Genomic DNA, 27457 nt, shown 5'->3' on the forward strand with positions numbered 1-27457 from the left:
GGTTGAGAACAGGTACAATTGCACAGGAAGTGGGACGCTTGTCCGGTACTGTCAGCCACACTCGCCGGCCACAAGACACATACACATACGATTGCAATGCATTCATTCCGACGCATCGCGAATCCGCAATGCATCCACAAAACGGCAAAAAGGTAAACCGACAGATTGCAACCACTCTTGTGTTTTACGCTTATTTGAACCACCAGAACGTACCAGAAGCACGACCGTTGTAAGACATTAGAATGTTAGTGGAACGCTCTGTTGCTTCGTTTCACGATATTACGTCGGGGCAACAAAAAACTGCCTCAAAGTATGCATTCCGCATGTCAAAAGCTGCTCAAAATGTTGTATTGTGTTAGTTGTATTGTTAACAATTATTTTTAAACATTTTACAAATGATTACCATAGAATGCTAAAAACACAAATGAAAGAATCAGACTACCGTTAAGAAAAAGAGATGTAGAGAACAATTTAATTATTAAATAAAATGTCTTGAACGATCGTAACTTCTTGAAACCAGTTTTACAAATTTCGTTGTTTAACAACATCTCAAGTACCTACCAAGACACTCTTTTATAAAAATGTCTCATCTAACCAAAAAAAAAAAAAGCTCATCTATGCCTATCCTTCCTGAAACGGATGATAGCAGCTACTGCTGGTTCACGGAACCATCTACTTCACTGAGTAACGAATTCCCCAAAACAAAAAAAAAACGACCACACCGCGAACAGAATGTGTAACGAACGGGTTACAACCATCATTTCGCAGTACCACCACTTGTCCACATCCAGTGAAGACATTCCCGGTTTGTGGCTCCCGTTTCCCCCTTTGCCCTGCTCGGCGGAACCTGGACCCGTACCGACCCATCCTATAATTTATTTACCAGAGTCCCCGGCTTGCGAAACATCCGGCTGCTTTCGCCTGCCCACTTCCATTCGCAAAAGGGGTCTTGCACTTTTCCCAAACTGCACGGCGTTAACGTCAACGTCCGCTGGCCCTTGTTGGCGTGGTGGAGTGCAAGTAAGCGCAAAAGGATATACGCGCTTATTTCAAACGACATCATCACTTCAAATTAGGCGTCCAAAACAAGAAAACAAAACAAACAACCAGCGTAACACACCAAGGGCTGACAATCTCGTGGCAGCCCACGCGTTCTGCACAGAGTGCCAGGACATTGAGCCACTTGCTCACTCATCCACTGCACCGGAAAATAAAGTTTCCCTCGGCCTAACCGTACCTTTTCGGGGTTTGTGGGTGGAAGCGTGATGAAAAGAATAGGAAGCGTACCCCTTGGTTAAGCCTAGACGAGCTGGCTCGAAAGGCAGCCCTAAACCCGGTCAAATGGACACTTTTTTCCATGCTGGCTCCAGCTAAACATGAAAATATGACTGGCAAACTTTCTACCCCGGAAACGTCGCATTAGGTGGGTTCCTTTTTATGCTTTATGCTTTTCTAGCATTAACATTCTCATTAAGTGCCGAGCAAACAAACAAGACAGTTGCCTTTGGGCCACGGCACAAACCATCCTCTCGTGGCAAAAGGGTGAAAATCAAGGGTAATCCTCGAGAACTTTACTTCTATGCAACACATACAAGAAAAAAGGAATCACAAAGTGGACATTTTGTTATGGTGTACTGAGGATTTAGCAAATGACTCTTATTACACAAATAGCAACACATTTTACTGTTAACTTATTTCATTTAAGGGTTACAAATAGTCAAATAGTAGACAAATAGTCCAATTAAAACAAATAATCTAATTCGTGCAACATAGACAGGTGCTTTAATCGAATATGGAACTATTCAATGAATACTAATAATTTTAATTATCTGTTAGCCAAACCCCTCCCTGCCTACGCGCGTGCTCTAATCGTGCTTCCAATTAAACAAAAAGCTTTTTACATCGGTCCTTATCACGTAGGAAAGATCTGATCGAACTGTACAAACATCACACCATTACTCGAATTTGTTCATTAAACATTTAGTTACAACATTCTGTGGCATAAAGGTTCTTCTCCTCACACCGCTTTGTCCAATAAGCGAAAGTGGAATGTTGCTGGTTTAATGATAGGCATGCCAGTGGATTGACATTCCAGCGACTCAATTAAACGATGTAATGAACGGTGCACGTATGTATGACTGTATGGTTAGTCAATTCGCTGCGCCTGAATGTCTGGGGATGTGTGTTTGGTTAAGGCAATCAATTTGATTTAATTATGGAGTAATATAATGGAAATTGGATTAGTTGCAGCTTATCGAAATGAGAAGTTAAATATAGGGCCTGTACCGCACACGTACCGCATTTGGATGGTAGTTTATGCTGAAAGACTTTCGAGGACCAAATATTATGCGCATGATGCCCATTGAGCATCAAAGAGTAATCATTTCATCATCAGTTCCTCTAAACTATCACGTAAATTGAAATTTACAAACCTGTCCCATTCGAAATTATTAATTTGTAGAAATGAGGAGCAAGATGATCGAAGCTGTTCAATCAAAGAAACTTATTAATGAACATGAATATTTGTCATCATGGATCATAAGTATATATATACCTGTTACTTATTTTCATCACTTAAATACTATTCTTAATTATTATTACATAGCCCCGTACGATCTCACACTAACAGAGTGTTAATCATAAAGAACTATTTCCGTTATGATATTTTAACAAACAAATTGATAGATTGACCAGAACTGTCATGAATCGTTGACAACAACTGCGGCATTGGATCCTTCACCCAACACAAACGTGAACGGTAGTCTTACGTATTGACAGACTGATCCGTACTGATCCGTACTCAATACGATTACTTCTGGAGGAATATAATTTTAATTCATCAAGGTCCCAATCCGTTATATTGGGATCTACGTTACTCTAAGGAGCGGTAGTCAGTGGTCAGGAGTTGCTTGAATTCTAACTATCATCTAGGTGCACACATGCTTAACCAGGACAATATGTCAGAAGCGTCAATAAGTTCTCATGGTAACTAACGTAAAGCATTGCATTTTTCATTAACCGTACTTAAATTATCAATTGTAGTATTTGTAATGTGAGTCCAACTAAGGTTTGGTACTTCAAAGGTACTTCGAATAGCTCGCATTGACCAAAAACAAGACAGAGTAGTGTTCATGAAAAGAATTACTATTGAGCTTAAGGCCCTCATGCACGAAAAGAATGACCAGATCAATGTCCACAGCTATTGCCTAATAGTTAAGTGTATTTTTAAATAATTTTCATACAATAACAATGGTCATTTTGATAAATGAGATCTATGATATCTTCACCAATTTTTTATGCGTTTGGACGTGTTTTGGCTGAAAATTTAAGTAAAACATTCAGAGATAAAATATAAAGTTTCTGTTTTTAAAACATTTTCCATATTGCGGCGTATGTGAGTATATGTTATGTTGTATAAGTGAGTTATATGAGTTCTTCAAAGACCCAGCTTATATTAGTAGTGGAGAATGAATTCCTTTATTTTTTTGTGAAATTCATTATAACATACAACAAATAACGGATAGGTTGGAGGAACAATATTTCATGTTTCAATATTCAGCAGTTTTAATACTCGCATCACTACAACTCTCTTGTGAAAGTCTTGATTATTTTGTATTTTATCAAAAACTTAACTATCCATGGACTATCCATTTTTACAGCCTGCTCTTGATCAGGAATTCTAATCATTCAGGAAGTTGTCAGTAACGGGTCTAAATTGCCCATGGCCCATTTTCCATGATGGTATTTACTAGATGCAGTGAAATGCCCCAAGCTCGTCGAGTTTTTGACGAATATTAAAAATAAGGATGTGTGTTTCTTGCAGCTTTCATGGAATTTGAGCACAGAAGCACACTTGACTGCTACATTTCATTTTCAAAAGCCCCTTTTATTCACGATGAGATTCATTGCACTAAAAAGGACACGAATATCGTGGTAAAGCTTTTCATTGCGAATAAAGCACTCTTTATTTTTGTCACACTTCAATTAAAAATGTAAGCCGATTCCCTCATCGTGCACAGCGTTGGATCTCATGATTGATGATGATAAGTGGTTGCGTAGGGCGCCATTTTACATCGAAATCGGATCACCACCGTTCATACGTAGTTTTACCGTGTTTTTGGTCCTTTCGGGACAAAAAAAAGCTTCAATCGAAATAAAAACAACCTTTGCAACGTTTTCTCACCTCACTGCTCAACCCTGCCAGAGTGAACCCCACACTCGTTGAACCTCATTAAAAACGCTCATTAAGCAATCAGACACAATCAACCATATAATTGATTCCCGGTTTTGAATGTTGCCGAGCGCGCGCGCTCGCTCAAAATCATTATTCCACTTCGAATGTAATCCGGCACGAAAAATGGAACCGGCTCGATGACCAAAGCCCGGGCGAGCCCGGGTACATTGCTCGGGGCGGTGAAACGGGGACTGCTAACAAACGATATTAAATTGTTTGCTAGAAATTTCAAAGCAACCAAACAGTGACGGAGCCGTACCCGGGGAAGCCGTACATTGCATACGAAAACGCGAAAACGTGCAGGATGCTCTTTTTTGCACCTTTTTGCGAAAGCATAACTATAATTCAATCAACCCCGTTCGTTTCGCCGTGTCCACCAGCACTGTGCCGTTTGAAGGGTGAAATAGTTTTCCTTTTTTTTTGTTAGAAGTTTGTGTTTTGTTGCTGTTTGCCATTCCACAGCGTCCTGACCCAGGCATTGGAACGTTCGTACGTTCCTTCACTGTAGCGCTTTGCACCGCCAGCACCACGAGGGCGTTAGAAAGCGCGTTCCCGGTGCAGTTCGATGCAGTGATTTAGCAATAAATATATGACTTCAATTACATTAATAAGTGCTTGCGAATCGTTCGTACCTTATTTGCCGTAGCGTCGGTCGGGCGCGGACGATTCAAGCTTTCGCCCGGTGTGGTGACTTTCGTAGCGAGCCGTTCCACTGCAGGTCCGCTTTTGTGGCATTATTTCACTTGCACGTTGCGGGTCCAGCTGTTCCGGGCCTTTGGACAGCAAAAAGCCTCAACCCCTAGGGCCAGATGAACAGGTTGCCCTCATCGTAAGGGTTCGGTAGCGCCAACCGAAAAACGCGACTTTCCCATTCGATGCCTGCGGATGCATGGATGGCACGGATCCGGTCGGTGGGAACCGGGGTTTTTGCTCACCACACACCCACACAAACACACACACACATAATCTATTGCAAACCGCAACGCAATCTCCGCAACGTTCGTGTCATCGACGGTTTTAAAATGTATTTGCTGTGAAACCGACACACCACGCTTTTGTCTCCCTTCTCCATCGAGTGGCCCCTTGCATTCACCCCGCAATATGGTGAACGTAACGTGCACGTAAAACGGCAGACCAAAAACGCAGCGTTAATGCATACAGGTTATAACGCGAGGTCGCGGTTTTTCCTGATCGGTACGTGAGGTCCTGCGGGTGCCTGCTGTGCTGAGCTAAATCCCGAAAGACGATGCATAACTTTAGGCGCTATCGGTTCGCGGCTGGATGTAAACTGTGTAAAACGCACGTTGTGCTGGATGTGAGTTATAAAATGGTGACCATCGGTTTGGGATGACACTGTAGGTCACTTTAAACATAAGCCATCCATAGAACCAATCGCCAAACGATTCAAAACAAAGGAACCGGTAGAATCGTTGCCAAAGGTGCATTATCGCATAGAGATAGTGGGACGTGGGGTTTATTCATTTTTACTTTTTGTTTTACTTATTTTTTGAAACAAAACATTTCACTTTAAAAATTCGTGATAAAAGTCATTCATGGTTCAAAGAAAATATTAATGAAATCGGAAATCTTTGGTTGAAAGGAACCCAAAATGAAAAACAAGCAATAAATAAACACAACAGACAAGAAATAATATTAAAAATCTCCTATGGCCTTACCGAGAGTCTTTCGTCACTAAGCAATTACACCTGAGTATAGGAAATCAAATAAGCAAAAGTACTTTTTTTAATCCTGGGTTTATAAAAATATAGTGCTCGGCATGTGTTTAATGGTATCAGATGACAATAATTTAAGAGTGCCTGTAGTGCCAGGTGTTCCTGGGTGCAGTGGGTTAATTTTGTTAGTTTATGCTGTGCTTTGTAGCGGGAAAAATCTTGTCCAAAAGTAGTTTCAAAAATTGGCAATTTACGGGAAATAATTGTGATTGAATTTCAGAAAAATATAATAAAACACAGAAACAAAAATCGATCCCGAGGAAGATTCTTCATATCTAATTAATAATTAATACTAATGTATCATTTTCAATTGCGTCATACATTTATCATACACACAAATTATATTATTAATTCATCCATGTTTTTCTTTTTAATTAAACATCTTGTTCAGGTCGTTCAAATCAAAGCAATTGTTAGTAAATAATTGATATTGTCCTTACTTGTTCGTATTCGGTTCAAATATTAAAATGCTTTAGTAATAGCTCAACAATTCATTTCCTCTTGTTTGCTATACTAACTCACACTCATCCTGAATCTGTCTGCTGCCCATCGCTATGATGCGAAATATCGAGGACAAATTTTCACGCCTGACAAGGCCAACACGACTGGTACGGACCAGTAATATAAGAAGAAAACTTCGTCTGTTCGACTCTTTTCGATCGGTAGGAGCCGTTCCCTAACCACCATCAGCTAAGAGCACAATAAAATACCTTGTATAGCAACCGCCATAAAATGTTATACCAACCATTCGCAATCGTGTAACGCCATGTCTTTCGTTAGGCATGAATTTTTCGCAAAAGAAAAACATTGTTGCCGTGCCGTGTGAATCGAAAAAATCTAGAGCGGATTCTATTTTTCGATACTTTTTTCCTCTGCTCGCTCTGTAATCTAACCCACTAGAAGGGAAAAATAGTAAACTCATTCAATAAAAGCCCTACCCAAACTTCCACTCTTTATTCATTCACTGGCAACACACACACACACAGAAATACGGTGCAGCTACTGGGAATGTGCATGGTAACGCACCACCATCACTCGTTTTGGTGGAATCGCAAACAAGGATCGCTTTTCCAATATATCTTGGCAATGAATCGAGAAATAAACGTTTGCGTAGCTAAAGTACACTAATTCATTTTTATGTTTGCTCATGTCCTGTTCGCCCCGACCCGTACACTGCCACGGGTTGCGTTGGCGGGACTGGGAACGAATCAATAAAAAGCGTCCCGGTATCAATTGTACTGCCACACACGCTACCAAGCTACGGTAGCTAGTGCAACCGTGTAGCATTGGTGTTGGAAGGTTGGCAGGCATTAGAAACGTTTTGGAAGCGCATCGGAAATCTATTATGCCACTTTCGAAGTGAACGATTGCACCGATTCTGCGGCGGCCAGGCACGGGACCAGCGTGGATGTGCTCCGGTATGCAAATGTGGCCATCCCCTATCACGGATTCGGTGGGCAAACAATTAAGAAAAATTCTCTTTCACCGATTGGGAAATCAATGAACGTTGTGCAAATGTTGTGCTGCAACAAGGTAGGGCAGGAAAAAAGCCGGCAGTTTGAACTGAAACTATTCTTTTGCAAAAGGACACATGTGCATCTGAAAAAGTGTGCTATAAAATGTGTTATATGCCAATATAATCTATATTCTATTTTTACTGATTTGTAAACAGGCCATTTCCGCTTTATTCAAGTAAAATTTAACGGATTCAACAACAAGCAAATGAAGTGGAAAATTGTCAAATGAAATAACAGATGGTGAAATAAATAATTGAGAAGTTAATTTATCTAACGTGTTTCGTAGTAATAAACAAAAAGGGATGCTAGGCAACTTAGGGTAAAAGGAAGCCTTCTGGATGTGCTTTTTGTTCTACAAATCTCTTGATCTTTGCTGGGGGAAATAGCTTTCATTGTGTGTTAAAACTTAATTCTAAAACTATGTGCACCCAGGCATCAAAGAACCTGGTTAATAAACGGCAGGTGAAGCTTGGAGATCCGTCATAATGCTATCACTATCAACTCCCTTTCAGCTTATAGCTTCCAATGAGCTTATTCCGCCTCTGTTCGGATAGTAATAGTAAGCTCCCACAAATAAATGACTTTGATTGCTGTTCTTCAAACCATCTATCATATTTATCTTTATGGTTTTATCAATTCATATTTTATAAAGCAATGGCATCACTTTTATATCCACACCGTGAATGTCCAGCACTTCTGCAGTTTAGTTAACCACAAACTGTTCTTTTATGACTCACCTTAAAAATTCTAAACCCAACAGGTGATTACTCGGACTAACATGCGCGCTCTGCATCTCCAAATATGCGTTAGAAGACCGTAGAATCTCCGATAGACGTCATTTTCATATGACAGAAACGGTTTAAAACCTCATCCGAAGCAATACCCCTAATACAAGAATGGCTATCCAGCTTCGGCTAATAAATTTATAGTTGACAGACAGACATTACAGAACTACCCCTCTTCAGGTTATTATGCCACTATGGCCCAATGCAACACCGTGTGCTATGGATTATGTGAAGTCTGATGCAAGTCCTGATGTTTTTTTTTTGTCGAGTAATTCTTTAAGTCCAAATAAAGAGTCCAAAGAGCTGCTCTGGGAAACGTATAACTATGTGTGTCTCTTTTTATTATTTATTGCTGTGTAAAGCCCAGCATTTCGAAAGCAAATTTCGTCCTATGTATGTCGTATAGTTAGATCTCTTCATGATAACGCACTCGAGCTACTCGAAAAAGTAATACAAAAAAATGGTTACTGGCCTTATCTAAGAAAGAAGTATCCAGCTGTTAAGTATTATTCTCGTTAAATAACACAAAACTTGTTTTGATTTGCAACAACTGTTGTATTTAAACCAAACTCTAAACATTTCATAAATATTCTACTACAGCATCTTCCACACTCTTACTCATAGATACTCCATCAATCTCATCAGTGCAACCATCAAAAAGCTTACGGTAAACCAGATTATTTACTCCCGAAGGACGCATAAGCTTCACAGCAAGCACCAGTGATGCGAAAAGTGAGATGCTAGATCATTTCCGTGCCTCAATCGATTCCAGCACACGGTCCATCGACATGCTAGCTGCCCAACTGTACAAACTAGCAAATTGGGAATTGAAATTGGCCGTCATTCCGATTATTGCAGGCCTCGATGGTTCTTTGTGATATCGATGTTGCGCTAGCCGTCGATTAATGGTACTAGAAAATAGTTGGAAGTCTTTTTGGTAGGTTGCATATCGGCAAAAACGCATGCAGCAATGATTTGCCAAAGCAAAACAACAACAAAAAAAGCTACACAAGAGCATCCCTATTCTCGTGGCCGGTCTTCCGCCTCCGTGGTCCGAGCTGCACTTCCGGTGCATCGGATTGCTTTCATGAAATCGGCTTTTATGCAGCTCTGTGCGATTTGCACCGAGTGCCGATGCATTTTTTGGGTGATGAAAAGGGGCACTTCACTATAAAACAAAAATATCGCCCGTGGACGTGGACCTCCGTTTGGGATGGAAAACGCGAAAAAATACCACTCCGAAGAGCTCTCCGGTTGATTCACTGATGCAATTCAGGCCGAGAGGACCAAACAGCGGGTTGAGTTTTAGTGTGTTTGTGAGTTGTTGTCTTTTTTTCCTGTCCCGTTTTATGTTGTATGTGCTGCTCGAAAATGGGATTTCTATTGGATGAAGTGCATCGATGAAGCAAGTATTAGTTGCGGTGAATTGGTTCCGCTTTGTTTTTACTATTCTTTTCTTTTTACTAGCGATGCGTTTTGCAATAGTTTCAAGTGGTACGGTCGAGTTCGGTGGATTCCAGAACGCATGTTCGCTTCTAGGCACGCGTGGTCGGGCGTGAAAATTCCAACATCCAGTCTCAAAGCCGGACCCAAAGCCGCTCGGGCTAGCCCGTGCGTGCTGGACTGGAAAGACGCCGATAGCTGGCGGAAGCAAGCATACCGAGTGTTTGATACGGAAGCGGCCTCGGGTGACCACAACCAAACCCCCCGGAAGCTCGCACGGCCAGGAACGGAACCCGGGGCCATCGCATAGCATCGTTCATCGGCAGCTGGGGCTGGGCCACAATGCTAAATCACCCATCGACCGAAGACGAACCGGTACGGTCATTGCAAAACCACATTTTAAATCAATGCTCCGCCCTGCACCAACTACCCGGCTACCCGTCCCAGGCATCTAACCGTCAATTGATATTCACAAATTTCAATTAATTACACGCTTGACCCAATTTACACGCATCTTCACACAGATTAATTCGGTGTCGATGTGTTCGCCATGGTCGCACGGCATGCAGCAGCGAAGAAGTCACCCTGCTTAAGCTCTGATACCGTACACGCCCGCCAAAAAGGTGGACCGACACGGACGACAAGATGATGATGATGATGTGGCTTGGTGTTTTGCACCCAGGGGACCCGGTGGTACGACCTTAGTGCACTTGCCGCTCCTGATTAGACGTTCGGTCGATTGACGAAGGTGCTACCGTTTTCGAAGCTGAATAAGTGACGATTCGATTCCATCCCTCACCAATATCCACAAAGGTCGGGCTACACCTGCAGCCTTTGATGGAAATCTAATTTAAATCACCTAGCCACCCACAACGGATTGGTTCCGTCGTATAGGTCACAGAGGGTACCCAAAACCCGAGAGCCTAACACGTTGACGGCTTCGATGAAGACATCACCGAACCTATCCGGTTGGTTTGATTTGTGTGAAACTGATGCAACATAAAGAATACGGCTTAGTGACGTAATTTTGGGCTCAATCAGTGACATAATTGTTCGACGATGACCCCTTCAAGGCAGTAGTATGCTTTTTTCACCCATTGATCCTATTTGGACTAGCAATTGAGGTTCACAATACGACTTGTTATGACGACGTTTTGTTATGTTATGAAGACGAGGAAAATGTAATAAATTTGTTATGTAAACTTGCAACTTTTGTCTAAATTTCGCGATAATTTTATAAATTCCTCACATAAAGATATCGTAAATGTTGTCAAGATTGCGAGAGATTATTTTGTGATTATTTGTCTTCAGAGGCTTTGGAGTATTTGCTAGTAAAGTCAAAACACACAGAGTAGAAGTAACTCTAGACTAAGGTCCAACTAATCAGTCCTCTACTCACTGATAGACTTGGTCTGTGTTAGAAGTCCTCTGAATTACTCAGAAATTAATGCCGTCATTGGTCTAATGGTGTCTGTCTGGGAGTCTAGTTCTAGTTAGCCATCATCGGTGGTCATCACCCTGCCAGAACTAGTGTGCAATCCCATGTGGGAAATACCTCTATACGCAAGATTGATTATCCAGCTTTGGATAAATAAAGTTACAAAAAGGGTACTATAAATACCTATTGGAGACTCGCTATTCCTCTTCTGCCCTACGAACGGGTTTGATTGTCTGGGGTCATTCTATTGATATGACCAGTCCACCAAGTCACTGTTTGCTGTTGAACGATTATGGAGTCTCCAAAGGTTGCCGCTTCACAATTTCCCTGTATTAAATCTTTCTAGTAGAAAAAAATATTCAACTATATAATAAACGAATGTATCTTATACCTATTTCTAAAAAACTACGATACTTACCAACAGCATTGCATTTTACAGCCTTTCAATGGGAGCATGAAAAAACTTCCGAATGAAAATTCAAAAATCGTCACATTTATTTATGGCATTTACTTTCGTCACATCCTACGCCTTACAAAATACCTATTTACAACGGACGAACATCAACAAATAAGTCTAGCACTAGGGAATAGTTTCAATTTAGCACAAAGCATAAGACTTCGATTTTCTCCAACGCGTGAGATCAAGTTTGGGATACAATTTATCTAACCATGCTGGTGGCTGCCATTTGCTGCCCGTCTGTACGGTTAAACCTCTTGGTGGTAGCATTCTTTGTACGGGGATTATAGTTTCTAATATGTTTTGTAAACGAGGTGACGCATAACCAAACACCTACAATTGCACCATTTGCACGTGAAATACAGCTCTAAAGTTGGAAAACGCTTCGCTGCGCTGGTCTCACTCACTTTGCCGCGTTGCCGTGCTTAAGCTTGAACCGTTGCTTTTATTTTTGTTTCCCTTTTCCAATAGTTTGCTATTAGCTGCCGGAACGAATGAACATAAACGAAAAATTACATTGTTTTATTATGTTTTGGATAGTAATTATTGCGTGCCAGTTTATCTGTACTTTGCTCGCAAAAACGACCTCCTCGCGTTTACTTTGCTTTGCTTGGTGGCACTAGAAACAACATGGATGTGAAGAGCGAAGAGAACAATAGGGAGAGAAGCCTTAGAGCCTCGCTGCTACACGTTCAGAATAACCTTTACTTGCATTCGCTCCATGCAACACATCCTTGCGAACGAGTACTCTAGTAGTGTGTGGAACGGTGAAAAGCTATCAACATGCCTTACTGCCAACGGGTGGACCTATCATTTGTACCGGCGCCGTGTGATGTCTTCATTTGTGATCGGTTTTTTTTGTATTAATTTACATGTTTCACTGCTGTACTCATCGATGCAACACGATTGAATCGTGTTTATCTATAACGCAACATTCCCATTTATTTGTCGGCCTCGTACTGTATTGCTTTCCTAATGCTTCTCCCCCGCACCGACCGCAACAACGGCCCCACCGGCCATACCCGGACCGACCGCACCCGGTCCGTGCTGCTGTTTCGGGGACTTCTTCGGCAGCAGCATTCGCAGCGGATCCTTGTGGTAGCGTGCAAACACTTCGCGCTTAAACACCTCGAAGTACTTGCGATTGACGTTGTTCTGACGTTCGCGCCACGCCGGTCGGCTCTTTTTGTTCTGCAGGCCCCAGTGCACGGTAAACAGGGGCGTCAGCACCTGGAACTGATAGCCTGCCACAAACATTTCGTACACCTGCAATTGGATTTGTGCGGAATAAGGGATCGATAGTGAACGGAAATTGTATTGCATGAAGCTTGTGCTACGTTGAGTGTGGTTTAAGTATCGGACAAGATGGACAAAAGAAGGAAAGAATATAACACGCAGAGGAAGCGCATCGGTAGTAGTTAGTAATGTTGATCGCACTGATTTATTGATTTATGCAAACATTAACATTGTGTGTGGGGGCATTGGGGCAGTGGGGCACTTTATTAACAGGCACTTGAAAGTATAAAAGTATCAGCTCAATATGCAGCATGAGTTAATGTTGGATGTCTACCGTGTATTGAAGAAAAAAACAAGCCAGAAGTTATGCAATACATTTTCATAACATGCCTATCAACTGAAGATGGCTTGATGGCTTCGAACGTCGTATCGTATGACTCATGTGGAAAAAAAGTATCAATTCATTCGTTAGGGATTGGACTTTGGATTGGATCCAATTTGATTCCTAAGCTACAAATTAATTTCTTCCTCACATTTTGAGGTATATGAAACCCCAAATTCAATCCTGTTTTATTGAGTCTAATTTTTTTCAATTATTTAACTTTTAAAATCTGATGATAGAATAAATTAACCTCAACTACAATAAAAACATTTAAAAAAATGACATACAAAATTCCTATGGAAGATAAAAAAAACAAAATTATAACAAACATAATAAGTAAACGAAGTTTTTCTACAAAAAGGGAATGTTATTTAAAACCTCTAAACCTAACATAACTCTTCCAACAGCACGTGAATAAAAATTATATTACGATGTGTCGGCAACACGAAAAAGTTTTTTTTCCCAATCCGCTACTTACACGATAAATTACATCACTCATAGTCATATTTCAGTGAAATGTTTGCTTCTCCGTTTATGTCAGCAGTAAAGCACATAAAACAACAGTCAAACCTAGTCATCGACCCCAAAAAAAAAAATCTCCTTCGTTTCCCTGCTCCAGAACTCCCCTACAGTGCCGGTCCATTCAGCATTCATTGTCAGCTCGTGTGTCCTTTCCATCCCGAAAGGGTCACGTTTCCATCATGATCGACAGAAAAGAAAAAAAACCTCCTCCAAGGGAACTGTTTATTCTGCAGATGCCTTTTCGCAGCATCTTAGAACAAAAGGTAAAGCTTTTTTTTCATTTCGCTTTCTGTCCCAAAAAACTGCCGCTCGTAAAACAAGACCCAAATCTAAACAAACCAAAGGCCTGACCCGGTCCACGGCATGTATGCCCGATAAACGGGCTTCCGATTGGTCGAATGTGTCGAACGTTTCGGGAGAAATCAATAAGACACAGGATGCATGATGCAAAACCGGCACGTCTACGCGTTACACGGTACATCAAACCGTTGCGGGTTTGGGTTGGGTTTTCGTGCTGGCAGGAAGAAAGAGCTAAAGTATCTCCAAACATACAATGGAAAATTGCTCCATCAGTCGAAAGGTTCTATTAGGAGAGGCTTGTTTTACAGGTTTGAAGCGGCTATAAAGTGAGCAAACGGACGCACTTTTTACGTTCGGCTCGTAATCGGAGATGAGCGAAGCTGTCTGACGCACTTTTGAGACCTCAACCTTTGGTTACTCTTTTCGTCGCCGAAGGCTCTGTTATTTAATTTATTCTACGCTTGCTTTTAAACAATGCATCACAACATTTGCTCTTATACCCTTTGTTATCATTGAATATAAAAAAACATAAATTAACTACGCTGCTAGATTCTCCACTATCAAAAAATGTCTTACAGTAGCGCCATGAATGCCAAAGCGTTAGCGCACGCTTCACCCATAAAACAAACAACACCACTATCATAATGTGACAGAAATTGAATCATATAATATTTATTGGTGCAAACGAAAACGATGCCAACGCCTGTCCTCCGATCCGGTGTTTGTGGCTAAGGTTTTATTTTGGGGACAGATTTTTACGTTGCGTTCCCTCCGAAGATGGCGGCCCGAAAATTCCTGGCACAACCCCAGAAGTAACGAACCTAACAACCAGTCCGAGCCCATACAAAACAAACACAAGCCGATGGAGAATTATGGAGCTGGATGGCTCGAACACTTTCCATCCCATCACTTAACTGCTGCGGCTGCTTTCTGCCGGTTGTATTCAAACGCACGGCCATAAAGTGCTATTTTGTGAAATTTAAGAACGGAACGCACTAACGGAAGCTGATGTCGCTTGCGATGGGGCAAAGGCTTTGCCATTGGTGCCGGTTCTTTTCGCACGGGTCGACCTATGGCCCGAGCAATGGTTTTAATATAGTTTTTATCAATTCCAAACACGCGCTAGTTAAATGCCTCCAGTGCAAGGAGCAAATCTCACACACAGACTCTTCCTCACACTCTGTGCCATCCCGTACGCGATGACTACGGGAAAAACTACACCTCGGGAGGCAAAGTCATCGACTATTTTCACATTCCCTCCTGCTCTGCAAGTTTAATCTAAGCTGCAAAAAAATGGACCCATATCGTAAGAACGCTTCTGATTTCGGTACCGACGGCCGGGGGTTCAAAATGGAATTCTCTTCCATGTTTCCCGTTTTGCAGAGGAGCGAGCAATAAAGGGGTAAGAATCTTACCTCCACTAAAGAGATCATCAGTATTCACCGATACGGGCATGTCGGGTCTACGGGAGCTCTTGTTTTGCTGGTCCCGGAGCCTGGTTTTTATGCTGTCCTTTCCACTTATTGCTTCAACGGCGCAAAATGAGACGAGATGCTTCCTTCGTATGGGACATTTTTAAAGCAGTCGCTTTATGACAGAAACCCCAGCAACGACCGGGAAAAACCCACGCTCTACACGGTTGGTGGTATTATCGGAAAATTATCGAATGCAAAAAAAAAAGGTCAAGCCGTCAAGGCGTGTTGGTGGGTCTGGTTTTTCCGGAATATTGGGGATATGGGTCCCCGATCTCTGGTAAGCGGTGAAATAATAATTGGATTTTTAAATTATTCATGTAAGCTGATTGGAACTTGGGTAAAATCAAATAAACTTTGCTTGATCGAATTTGTGCGACCGGGCGGTAATGGTAGTGGTAAAATCTGCAAAACAACAATTCAATTGCACCGACAGTTGCTGTCTGTGGGCATGTCTAAAAATAGTCTGTTTGATGTTCACTAAATATTGATGTTTTCACAAAATGAACTACACTATTTGTTCTTTGGTCCCTAACAATGTCAATCAGTAATCATCTTGCATTTACTGCTCTCTACAATTCTGAGTACTTTGTTGATACAATTTTCTAAGTATCTAAGTTCATGAAGCACTCCGTAATGCAATCAACTATGGGTAGCTCAAGTCACAAATGGCCTGAATGAAAATTGGTCCAAGGTAAGTCGGATGATTAGCTACTGCAAACCAGATCTCCTATACCATTGCTTTGCTTGGCCGTAGATCAACATGATTAAATACCTCCATACGTATTCTAATCGGATAACTTGATTCGCAGATTTAGAAGATACATAAATGTACATCTCTTCCATAATGTACTGTCCACTGTAATGTAATGTCCATAATGTACCAGTGTGTAGAACCTATTTTGTGAATCATACAGGGGTTTTGCTTCATGTTTCGGAAGCATTTAACCCTGACGAGATGCTTGTTTTGCAATAAAAAATATGGTCCTTGAAGCAACCGAAGAATAAAAAGAGGCAACAATATAACTCAGCATAACCAAAACTCCTTCTACTACCACCAACCTGTCATTTCAATTCCAACGAATAGATGTTGCAGTTCGTTTTGAATATGGAAGCCAGTGGTTGGCAAATTTTGTGAAGCAACGAGCCAAATTTCATTTAATTTGGTATACATGCTGTGAGTATTAAGAAGCAAAAATTTTAACGGAAGCGTCGGAAATTTTACAATCTGTGTCGCTTTAACGCATCAACAAATATCTAAAACTGATTGTAAACCATTTTTTAAGTAGTAAATCGTATAAAGAGGACCTATCAATTACTACATCTAAATCGTCTTACCCATAATTCAAATCCTTCGTAAATCTATCATTATGGAATACCACCATTTTCGATTGAATCTTATTCCTATTGCTATTCATGCTTTATTATCAGAAAGTTCCATTCAATACACTAAACATTCTTCGTTGCTTCATCTTAGTCTCATTTAGTTTCAGAGAGAAAGAGTTTGTTTTGGGATGCACAGCAGCATTAGATACTGCACAAGCCTCAAATAACCGACACAATTTATCAATTTAAATTTCGATCAGTGTCACTCCAATGGTGTGACTATTGCACATGATCCTTTATAGTTCGCCATTAATGTATTTTCTCCATAGGGGTAGATCCAACGTCCTCTGGTTCACTATGCCACATTTTGAACGCATTATTAACGCAAGTATTCGACAACTCTGAAAAGATTCCATTTCTCAGGAACGTTAAATACATGTTTTTTTCAATAATCCCAGCATTAACCATTGGTCATCAGAGGATTAATCGCGTCCAATGAATATGGATTCGCACATTGTACTCTACTCAATGGGGCGGTCCAGTGGTGTATTCGGTAGCGGCGCTGGCGCTAAAGATACTTAAGATTGGAACGCATCTGTCATTGCAGTTATAGATGAATATTTATTTTAGCTATTCCATGGCGGGAAAATTTGAAGTTCTATTGATATTGTAGTCGAGTAGTAGCAAGTATGTATGCTACTACACTCAACATTCCAAAAGCATTTTTTTTACTAACTTGGAGGAAGTAATTTTATTCTGAAAATGTTAGTCCATTCAAACATCCAACTATCTAGAAAGCACCGAATTACACTCAATTCAGCTTCAGAACACTTGCAAAAGTATTATGGTGGAAAATTGTGAAGTTAACATTTTCAGTTAATTTTTTTTCATAAATTTTCAGCAGAAAATGTATGCTGTGAAAGCTCATTCCACAGTATGACATCCATCATCGTCAACGTTGCACAAGAACAGTGCAATGCACTCTCGTCACCGGTCACATTATGACAACTTTTTTCATCAGGACACACACACACAAAATACATTTGCATGGTAATGAAAATTATAAACTCATACTGAAGCAACGACGTGCATTGCAGTCGGGCAGATTAAGACGAAAAGCGACCGACATTTCCACGAATCTTGCACAAACGTGTAACACAGAACTCGAAAATGGCGTAATGCACATCCACTCCGGATCGTTCGTAATTAACCGAAAATAAAAACCAAACCAGAATCAAGCGTAAACGGAATAACAACAGAACGACTTTCGGCGGCTTCGGGCGACCATAAACGACACCGTCGTTGAATTGTTTCGCCGGTGCAAATTCCACGATTGTCTGCGGCTGGCACTTGAGTGCTTCCGGCACACAGATTTAGAAGCAGCAATTCACCGGAAGAGGTGCTTACCCGCAGGGTTGGTCCGAGTCGGGCGATTAGCCACCCATTTTGGAATGAAATACGTACCAAAATCAAGCCAGCCCATCAGCCGCAGCCACTCCGATGCCCGGTGCACTTCGGACGGCGATGTTGCAGGCTCTGGGAAAGGAGAGTGAGAGAACGAAAGAGACAAAAAAGGCCAACTCGAGCGTATGCAGCTTCATCCAGGCGTGAAACTAATTTCCATAGCCAATTTGCAATCGCCGAAAGTGTGCAACCGAAGCGCGGCGAGTGCCTTCACGCGGTGAAAAACGCACGCAAGTATGGCGATTTGTCTTGCTCAAGCAGCTGGCCAACCATTATCCCAGCGGAACGTGGAACACGAAAGCGCCGGCTCTACAGAGGAGAAAAAAGCGGTACATGCTGCCTCCCCCCGGCAATGCGTACCACACACTCACTGGAACTCGTGGGAAAATCGGGTGAAAAAATGGCTTGCAGCAAAGGCGCGGCTTCAAAAGGAACTTTTAATTTTCAAACGGTGCGTACCAGGTCGGATTATCCGTTTCCCGTTTTCCGTGGTGGGGAAGTTTTGGAACGCGGGGTACGTTCGGTCCGGACATTGGAAGTCTGCATTAAGTTGCCAAGTCGTTGCTGCTGCTGCGAGCAAGATGATTTATGCGATGGATGGAAATTTCTCCAGAATCAATGAACCGGTTGATGTTTGAAACGCGTTCGAGTTGGGAAGAGATAGGAACAGCAAAAAAAAAAAGTTTATACACTCGCCAAAATGCCTGGAGCTTCTGCCGCGGACAACAATTAATTTCTGTAGCCTTCCGTATGGATGCGGATGCCGCGCATTGTTGGCCGGGAGAGCCCGGCAAGCCTTAAAGCACAATCCGATTATTGGATCTGAAGGCATAGTTTTTGATGTTATTGCAAGGTTGCTATTTTTCGGCCAACTTCTGGCTGGTCGTGGTAGCATTATGAGAAAGTTTTTTTTCATTTCGTTTTTCTAGATACCGAAACCTTCATTTCATTAAAGTTTGGTTTTGTCTTGTATTATATTTCATAAAGAATAAATTACTAACACAAGAAAGAATTCATATTAATGTCCTGCCAAAATAAATATCAACCATCGTAAAAACCAACATAAGTACCAAAATGAAGATAATGTTTAATATGAAGTCTTAACGGTACGCTCCTCAAGTTTTATGCTCGAATGGCCCCATCCAGCACAAGTAGTCTCTGAACATTTTAATATTCCCTTTCCAAACCCGAAACACTTACCTGCGTATTGCGCGTGTAACCGTAACCAAGGAAACGCTCATCATGCGGCGGTACCGTGTCGGGTGCAACATAAAACGGTTCATAAAGAAACTCAAAGTTCGTCACATTGTGCGACACCTTCGTTTCGTCGCTTTCGGAAACGTCTGCCTGCCACCTGTGAAACAGAGAGAAGAAAAAAAGCAGCCAAAAAAATGGCAGATATGAACATTGCGTTAACTGTACAGCGCATAAAATGGGACGTCATCGCTTCATAAGACCGGTTCATCGATCATTAACCGATTAAAACTTCCTAACCGGTCGTAAAAACCTCGTGCAATTACGGTGGATCCCTTCTGCCGCTAGGTAAGAACGGTAGCTGCTGCCCCCTATGCTAGTTCAGCATAAAGTGTCTAACGTACCATTTTTCAGCCTTTCCAAAGTCGTCAGCTCCAAGGCTCCCCAAAGCAGGGGTAAAATTATGCGATCGATGTTGTAAAAATCCATTGTTCGAACAGCTCGTTTTCGGCGAGGTATTAAAATCTGGGTTAAGAATATTTTCCCTTCCGAACAGGCTAGGGGTACACTTTTCTCGCACCATTACCCGTCGACTTATTGCTTTCGTAGCTTGCCGTAGAGATGGAGGCTCCAAACATCTTCAAATATCGGACCGCAAAAAAAAAAACCGTCCCACTTGGTCCCTTGTTTGTTGTGGGCCCATGTGTCAAGTCTCGCAGCATTACGGCCACGGTCACATGAAAATCTGAGCATCTCATCTTTTACGAGCCCTTAAATTAGAGAACTTATTTGAAGGGGCAAACGTAACGGTTCGGCTTTTGCAGCATCCAACCAAGCGCCACCGGAATAAACCGCAAACGAACCGATGAGCATCGCATAAAGCATTAACCCAGTGCCGGAAGGAGACGTCGCATTGAAGAGAAGGTGTCCATAACCATGGCAACACATCGCAAGGCATAAATTATCGTAACTTCACTTTGAACCTTGGCTGAGAAAAACCGAAGTCTTGAGTCTTCACCGGTCAATGTAGCTCGCAAAGGGTCACGCTGGCGTCAATGAGATATTATCGTCTCGCGTTTGTCTTCCACTGATGCTGTGCGCGGGCTACGTTAACGACCCAGCGGCAGGTTCATTTAATGGCTTAATTGTTTAATGGTGGCAGAGGTATATAAACCTGCCAAATGGTTCAACTAAAAAAGTTTCTGTTCGGAAACACTTCAAGCAAGCGCATAATTTCTTGGTTGTTTGCATCATTGATTATTGATTGCTGTAGTTTGATAAGATATTTTATACGATATTTCAAATAACTTTTACCACGTTCAGTACCGCGTCACCCAAATATGGGAGACACGTCAAGTTTCCAAGGAGTCTGCGTCACCCATGTACGGGTGACACGCTAATGTACTTTGAATAACGGTTTCTTTTAATTTTTTTATATGGAATCAATAGAACAAGCTCTTTAGTATAGCTTTTCGAGTATACCAGTAATTATAAAATACCTTAGATAAGTGTTATATTTCGTAATAAAATATGTTAACGATTCTACTACTGCTGGAATAACTGTTTAGGAACATTTGCTGTTCATTTAAAATCATTATCCCTAGCAAAAAATGTAAAATTGACGATGTATATTTTTTTTTAATTCTTTCGTGCCTATTTTTGCAACTACATGAACGATATTGTCATTTTCATCGATTTGCACTGAGCCGAACAAGCTACAACAATTGTTTTTGATGAGAAAATATCTGCTGCTAACTAAACGTGTTAATTCGTCTATTTATTTGTTAACAATCACTGTGCCAAGTCTGGTTTCCATCAACATTTGTGTAGATACCATTCCGACTCACACTATTGCCACACACAAGACAATCAATTACAACCCGGTACCGATGAGCGGTTGCACATAGTGGAAATCGTCCGCACAGACACGTAATAAGCAAAATTAAATCCTTTTTCGTCCTGATCCAACCGTTCGCCGGTGCCGTTTGCATCACCGGGCTCGTCTGATGAATACCCACAGCCACACGTACACGGTTCTCACTTTTAGCACGATTGCAACCATCAGCTTGTTTTATTGCCCTGCTCTTACCGGCTCGGATAGCCGCCGTTTTATTGCGCACTCGTAACGCCCAACGACCACAGTACCGACTGGCCACAATTTGTGGACAGATCCGACGACGTCAGATTCATCTTCCCTTTAACCGATCGCCGTTCCATTGCAATTGGAAGTAGCAAATGTACGTACCCTCCAGTGCCCTGGTATGTTTCGGTTTTGTCGACTTCCTCACGTTCGTTTAGAGACTCATAGAGATGGAAAGTACGCACGTCACGCGAACAAGTCGCAACACTTCACACGTACACACACACACACACACATGCACGCAGAATTAATGATTGCATCAGAAGCGATGATAAATAACGCTATAGTGCAAATGGCCCTTGCAATAATAAATCTTGTGCCTCTCTTTACGCGCCGTCGGTCGTGAAAATCGAAGCGAAGTGATTGTTACATGAAATAAATGAATAAACAGTCATTTGCACCATTGCGGGTACTAGCGGGTACCGAATACCCGGCGCACCAATCCCAATCAGCGCGGTAACGAAGCTGGGTGTGACTGGCGAGAACAACGGCACGCACTCATAAAACCCCGAGCACTTGTCATGAGATACTAAAATCAATTTACTTCTCGCAGGTTTTTATGAGCGGCAGCTTGCCTAAACGGCACTCTATAAATCCTGGCTAGTTATGGTAGATGGTGGTGTGGCTTGACCGATTGATATCGAGATGAACACTAGCTTGAATATAATCGTGAGCTTTTAGCCTGCTCATGGGGCAAGCTTATAATGATTATAAGCAAGTTCCGCCTTTACCGGTCAGATGCTTCCCCGGAATAGAAAACTTATAAGAGAATTTTGGAAAATATAATGGTCTAATTTTGCGATTACTGATGATTCAAACACAGCCAAACACCGTTGTCCGAAATGTCAAGATCTGTCATGGTTAAGCGAGAAGACTTACCATCAATGCCATCCGCCGTGTTTGTGGTTTCGTAACTCTATTTACAATCGAAAACTACTGTCGGTGAAAAATTTCCGTGTTCTTGGCTAAAATCCGTGGATCCGTGATATTCGCTAAAACATGACACCACAATTCCTAGCTTTTATTCTATAACTTTGCAGTAAAATCTGGATGACTTCTTGCCGCATCAGACTTATCAATGACTCCTTGTAATCCTTAGTGCTTTTGTGTAGTTTTGGATTTTTCTCCTTTCCCTTAACTAGTTTGTAAGATAAGATTTGTTTTAGCCTAAGCGTTGCGAACAAAGCTAGAGTAGAAGTCAGAACCAGGAAGCTAAGGAAGTTCTTTTACAATTGGAAACCATCAAGGAAGGTACGAGTAAAACGATCTTTAACCATAGGATTAAAAGACTTTATTCTCTATTTTTAATTGTGGTAACCACGACACTGGACATTTCTAGAGAGTAAACTATAACCTTGAACTCAGCTACATAAAATCCTGATCGACTCCATGAGTTTAAGCTTCTGTGGGATGGTATTGTAGCGATCCAGGTATACCTGTAGTATAGCAGCGCATCCAGGGAAAATGGATGGAATTTGACACATGAGAAGAACACTCGTGAGCTACAGAGTCGTTGTCGATGGGACGAGTATCCGATGCTCTTCTGTCACTGGGGACAGGGGATCTGAGACTTACGATAAATTATAAGATATCTTTCCATGCCATTGCCAAATAATGATGCCAGCAGGTGTCTGACACACAGAACAGCCAACGAAATCATTTTCTAACCCCATTTGATGATCATCTTCAAACGCAGCAACATGAAGTGAAACCCGCACATATTACCCCGAAATTGACTTACCGGGAAAAGTTCGTCGCAAACTGGTTGTAGATAAACACCTTGTGATGGAACGGACGCGCCAGGCCCTTGTTTGCCAGCCGTATGAGGTCAGTCTTGTTGCGCGGGAACCGTACCCGCTCGTCCAGCTCGTACGTCGGCACTACGAACGCCGTCAGATGGTGGGGTTTCTGCTTCCGCAGAAACTTGTCCAGCTGCTCGGCAAAGTTAACGCTCGGCACAATATCGACGTCCGTCAGAAACACGTGGCTGCACTGGCAACCCTTCCGGGCGACATTGCGCAGATGGTTCTGCGGGTACGGATTCTTGATGCGCCACTTGCTCGTGTCCGGTTTGCGCAGCTTGAGCAAATCGTTCAGGGTCGCTTCCGGTTTGGCACAATCGAACTTGGTGAAATCGCTTACGTGGACACTCTTCAGATGCGTTGGAGCGCGCTCCTTTGGCAGCACCAGATGAAAGCTAACCCGCTCCCGGATCGGTCGAAAGCAGGCCCGCAAGTAGGAGAGATAGATCTGCAGCAGGTACAGCTCATCGTTACCGGCTGCAAATATCGCGGTCGAGATGGGTCCGGACCAGTGATGAGACACCTGGACAAGCGAGTATATCTTCTCTAGCGAGCTCTGTGTCGCTAGACACACGCTGTAACTATCGGACAGTTCTGGGAATCGTTCGCCTACCACCGCAAAGTCGAACACCTTGTACAGACGGCGTGTATCCCAGCGTCCCAACCGGAGATCCAGCCCGGAGAAGACGGCCTTATCCGTACTGTTGGCGAGACTTTCGGCCAGCACGTACTCGAGGCAGGTGGCCGGTGTCAGTATTGGGGCGCGCGGCACCATCGAGACGCCTTCGTCCACAGCGCTGCTGTACTGGTTGCAGTCTCCGCTGTGCAGCAACCGCACCGTAAGGAACACATTGGACAGTGTTAACGCTAGCACGCTCGCAATACTGAGATTCCAGAGGCGGCATGTCTGTGAATATTGGAGAAATGGGCATAGAAAATCATTTCATCTAACGGCAACAGGGCTATAGCTCGAAGTAGCATGCGGATAATCAATGTTTTGTGGGTTTTTTTTCCTGAGCAACCCATCGTTAAGCTAAGTAAATATAGTTAACTAATCGAACAAAATTCTCAACACGGTTCCCTTCTTTCTTTTCTTGTTGCCTTATTTCATTACTGCTCTTCTCTTTCCCCCTCCTGGAACCGCTTCCGATCGTCCGTCGAACCCCACTCCCGTAATCTTATTTTCGATTATTTCCACCTTCAAATAATCATCCATCGAATGATTGCTTTTCCGTGCCGGGCGAACAAATTGAGCAGCGTAACCGGGACAACTGTTGCATAATTTATTTGAACCCATCGTAAGATTTTTATCCCTTCGACCTGCCGCGACACGTTGGATTTGTACGCCCGTAAAGCGACGACTAATCAAAATGCAAAGCAGCGTCCCCGAGCCTTCCTTACATTCCCGGAATGCGGAAACTCAGCCTTCCCCGCCCGTATACACCGAATTACAGACTGTTCTTTGCCTTCGGCCAGCAAAACAACAGCGGTAAGGTGAAGAAAAACAACGGAAAAATAAACCTGCCAGGAAAAAAAAAGAAATGCCGGCCCAAAGTTTCCAACCAGGTGAACAAGTCATGCCACGACTGATCATCGCGGGATTATTCAAACACCGGGCTGTCGCATTCGCTGAATAATTCAGCGCCGACTTTTTCGCTTGGGGTAGTGTTACGTTCGCTGTTTTCTTTTTTGGCTAACGCTTTGTTGTTGGGTGCCCCAAAAATATCTTACCCCAAACCACGGCGTGAGAATTATGAAACGCGATTAGTCATTCTTGCATTATTTAATTTCGCGACAGAATGAAGACAAAGGATGTGCCCGGATGGGTAGATCGGTGATAATGGCGACTTGGGTACTGAATGGTGTTGCTGGGTTTCACATTTATCAATCAGGATTATCGAGCAGGCAATTTTCACGCGCAAACGGAACAAGGAACTACTCCACGGTGGGCTTTAGCCGAAGCGTGTGAGACCCATCAATCGACACGCGGTTACTCATAAATCAGCGCCCGGTGTTAAAGAAAGTATTGGGCCTGCCAAAGGACTGTCGTCATTGGTGGAGGGTTAAAATGTGGAGATACATCTTGAGTTATTAAAAAAAAGAATCGTTACGTTGGATATGAGTTCTGCAGGTTCTTCAGGCGGTAGGAAGTGTCATTTTGGTTGGCTTTGCAATTTCAATATCATGGAAGGAGTGAAATAGAACATGAAAATGTAGTCATCATGCATCATCATGTCATCAGGCATGCACATATGATCTCGGTTGTGAGTGATACTGAAAGATTGAAACATGCATCCGTTGTAAAGTGGTGTAAAGTAGTGTTATCTTCAAGGAAATATTTCGAGAAGAGTCATTCGCATGACTATATAGTGTGGAGTTGATCGCTTCAGGAATGGACTCTCAAATGATTAATTTATACTCTCCGATTAATGAATCCTCGAAGATTCAAGAATCTTTCCGAATACGTGCGGCTTGTTTTGATTCGTTATGCTTCTGGAATGGGAATTTTTATACAGCTATATTATTTACTGCTAGCATCCGATCGTGATAATAGCATATTTTGCTCATAATTGTTATAGTGCGGTTACTTTAGTACTTTAGTACTTTAGTAGATTAGTAATAAACAAAATAACTATTTAGATGATAAAGAAACTTTGCCTTTAATTCTAAAGACTATAACATCAGGTTATTTAGGTCACCCACTTGTATGGTCCTTGTTTGGCCTTCAGGACTTGCCGAAGACTACAGGCAACAAATAGGTTTCTTTGATATTCACCAGTCAACAAAGTGTAACAACTAAGAATTTATAACACCGCTTACCTGAAACATTGATTATGATTGCTGATCTACTGCTAGTTGAACACCAAGGAGCAAATACGATCATCACAAGGTATCGCCGGTTGGTAAATTCACTCCCTTAGCCTTTAGAGTGACACAAGCGTTCCCCGATATGAACGTGCTTTCGAACTAGCAATAATTTCACTACATTAACTCTCGTCGAATGCACTAGCGCTAGAACGTACCATTGCTAGACGACACTTAACCAAACTCACACTGTGTACCGGACCGTACGGCAGCAACTGTAACACGCCATACTGCAGCACGCGAGCCTAAAGCTTCTGAATTATGTGCGGTCGCATTAATATTGCAGGACGATATTGCTTTTCATTGATGGAATCATTTATTTTTGAAGCAATCTCTGGTGCTGCTGCATGTAATCACGGCAACCGCAATACGTCAACGATAAGGGAAAATCAATTTATCGATCGAATTATGATGCACTCGCTCCGCAGCAGACGAAACTCGTTTTTCTTCGCCTTTGGCACGGCCGTCTATGTGGAGAAGCGGATAAAACGACCCGGGATAGAATTCCTCCTGTTGTAGGTAATTTTTCTTAGATTTTCAAGGTCTTATCCAAGCACTTATAGCTTGCGATGGTTTGAATAGGTGAGTTGCTCTGCTGTGTTTACTTTTTTTGTTACAGTACGCTGTTTATGTCGCCCTTAGTTATAAATTCCCCACGCTTGATATAACAAAGAACACCATTTGCTGAATAACTATGTTGCAAAATATCAACCGCCCGCTCTTTGAGTCACGAATATTCTGATTTTATAGCCAAAATGCACAATTTTCCTTTCACACGTGAAGGTGCACGCCTTTATTTTCGTTTTCACGTTTTGACAATTCTCTGACAACATATTTATATTACCATGATGTGGATATTTTCCGCTGTCAAAACGGAGATCCTTTCATTGCCCGAAAAATATCCCTGCACGGCATGCGCCTGCGCACAGGCACAGGTATATTTCCCAACAGATGATTTCCCGATGTAAACAAACCCGATTTCACCACATGCTATGGTGAGATTATTTGGTGATTGGAACGGGTTTATTTACCACGTGCCACGTGCTTTCAAGGGGGTTGTTGCATCAAGAGTTTTTTTTAATGTGGCATTACGTTAAATGAATCATAAAAATTAGGAATAACCAAATATATGTCTTCGAACATTTCT

The 27457-nt window shown here is 42.2% G+C and overlaps 1 protein-coding gene across 1 annotated transcript; it reads right to left on the reverse strand.

The window, feature by feature from the left end:
• Nucleotides 1–12579: 12579 nt before the first annotated feature.
• Nucleotides 12580–26274, reverse strand: LOC128718605 (beta-1,4-glucuronyltransferase 1). The gene is made up of 4 exons (XM_053812226.1): nucleotides 26266–26274; nucleotides 23385–24352; nucleotides 19510–19663; nucleotides 12580–12873 (listed from the first exon to the last, which is right to left on the reverse strand). Exons 1-4 carry the CDS (start codon nucleotides 26272–26274, stop codon nucleotides 12580–12582), a joined length of 1425 nt encoding a protein of 474 aa, XP_053668201.1.
• Nucleotides 26275–27457: the final 1183 nt, after the last annotated feature.

The sequence above is a fragment of the Anopheles marshallii genome, chromosome 2 (assembly GCF_943734725.1).
Source record: "Anopheles marshallii chromosome 2, idAnoMarsDA_429_01, whole genome shotgun sequence".
Taxonomy (NCBI): domain Eukaryota; kingdom Metazoa; phylum Arthropoda; class Insecta; order Diptera; family Culicidae; genus Anopheles; species Anopheles marshallii.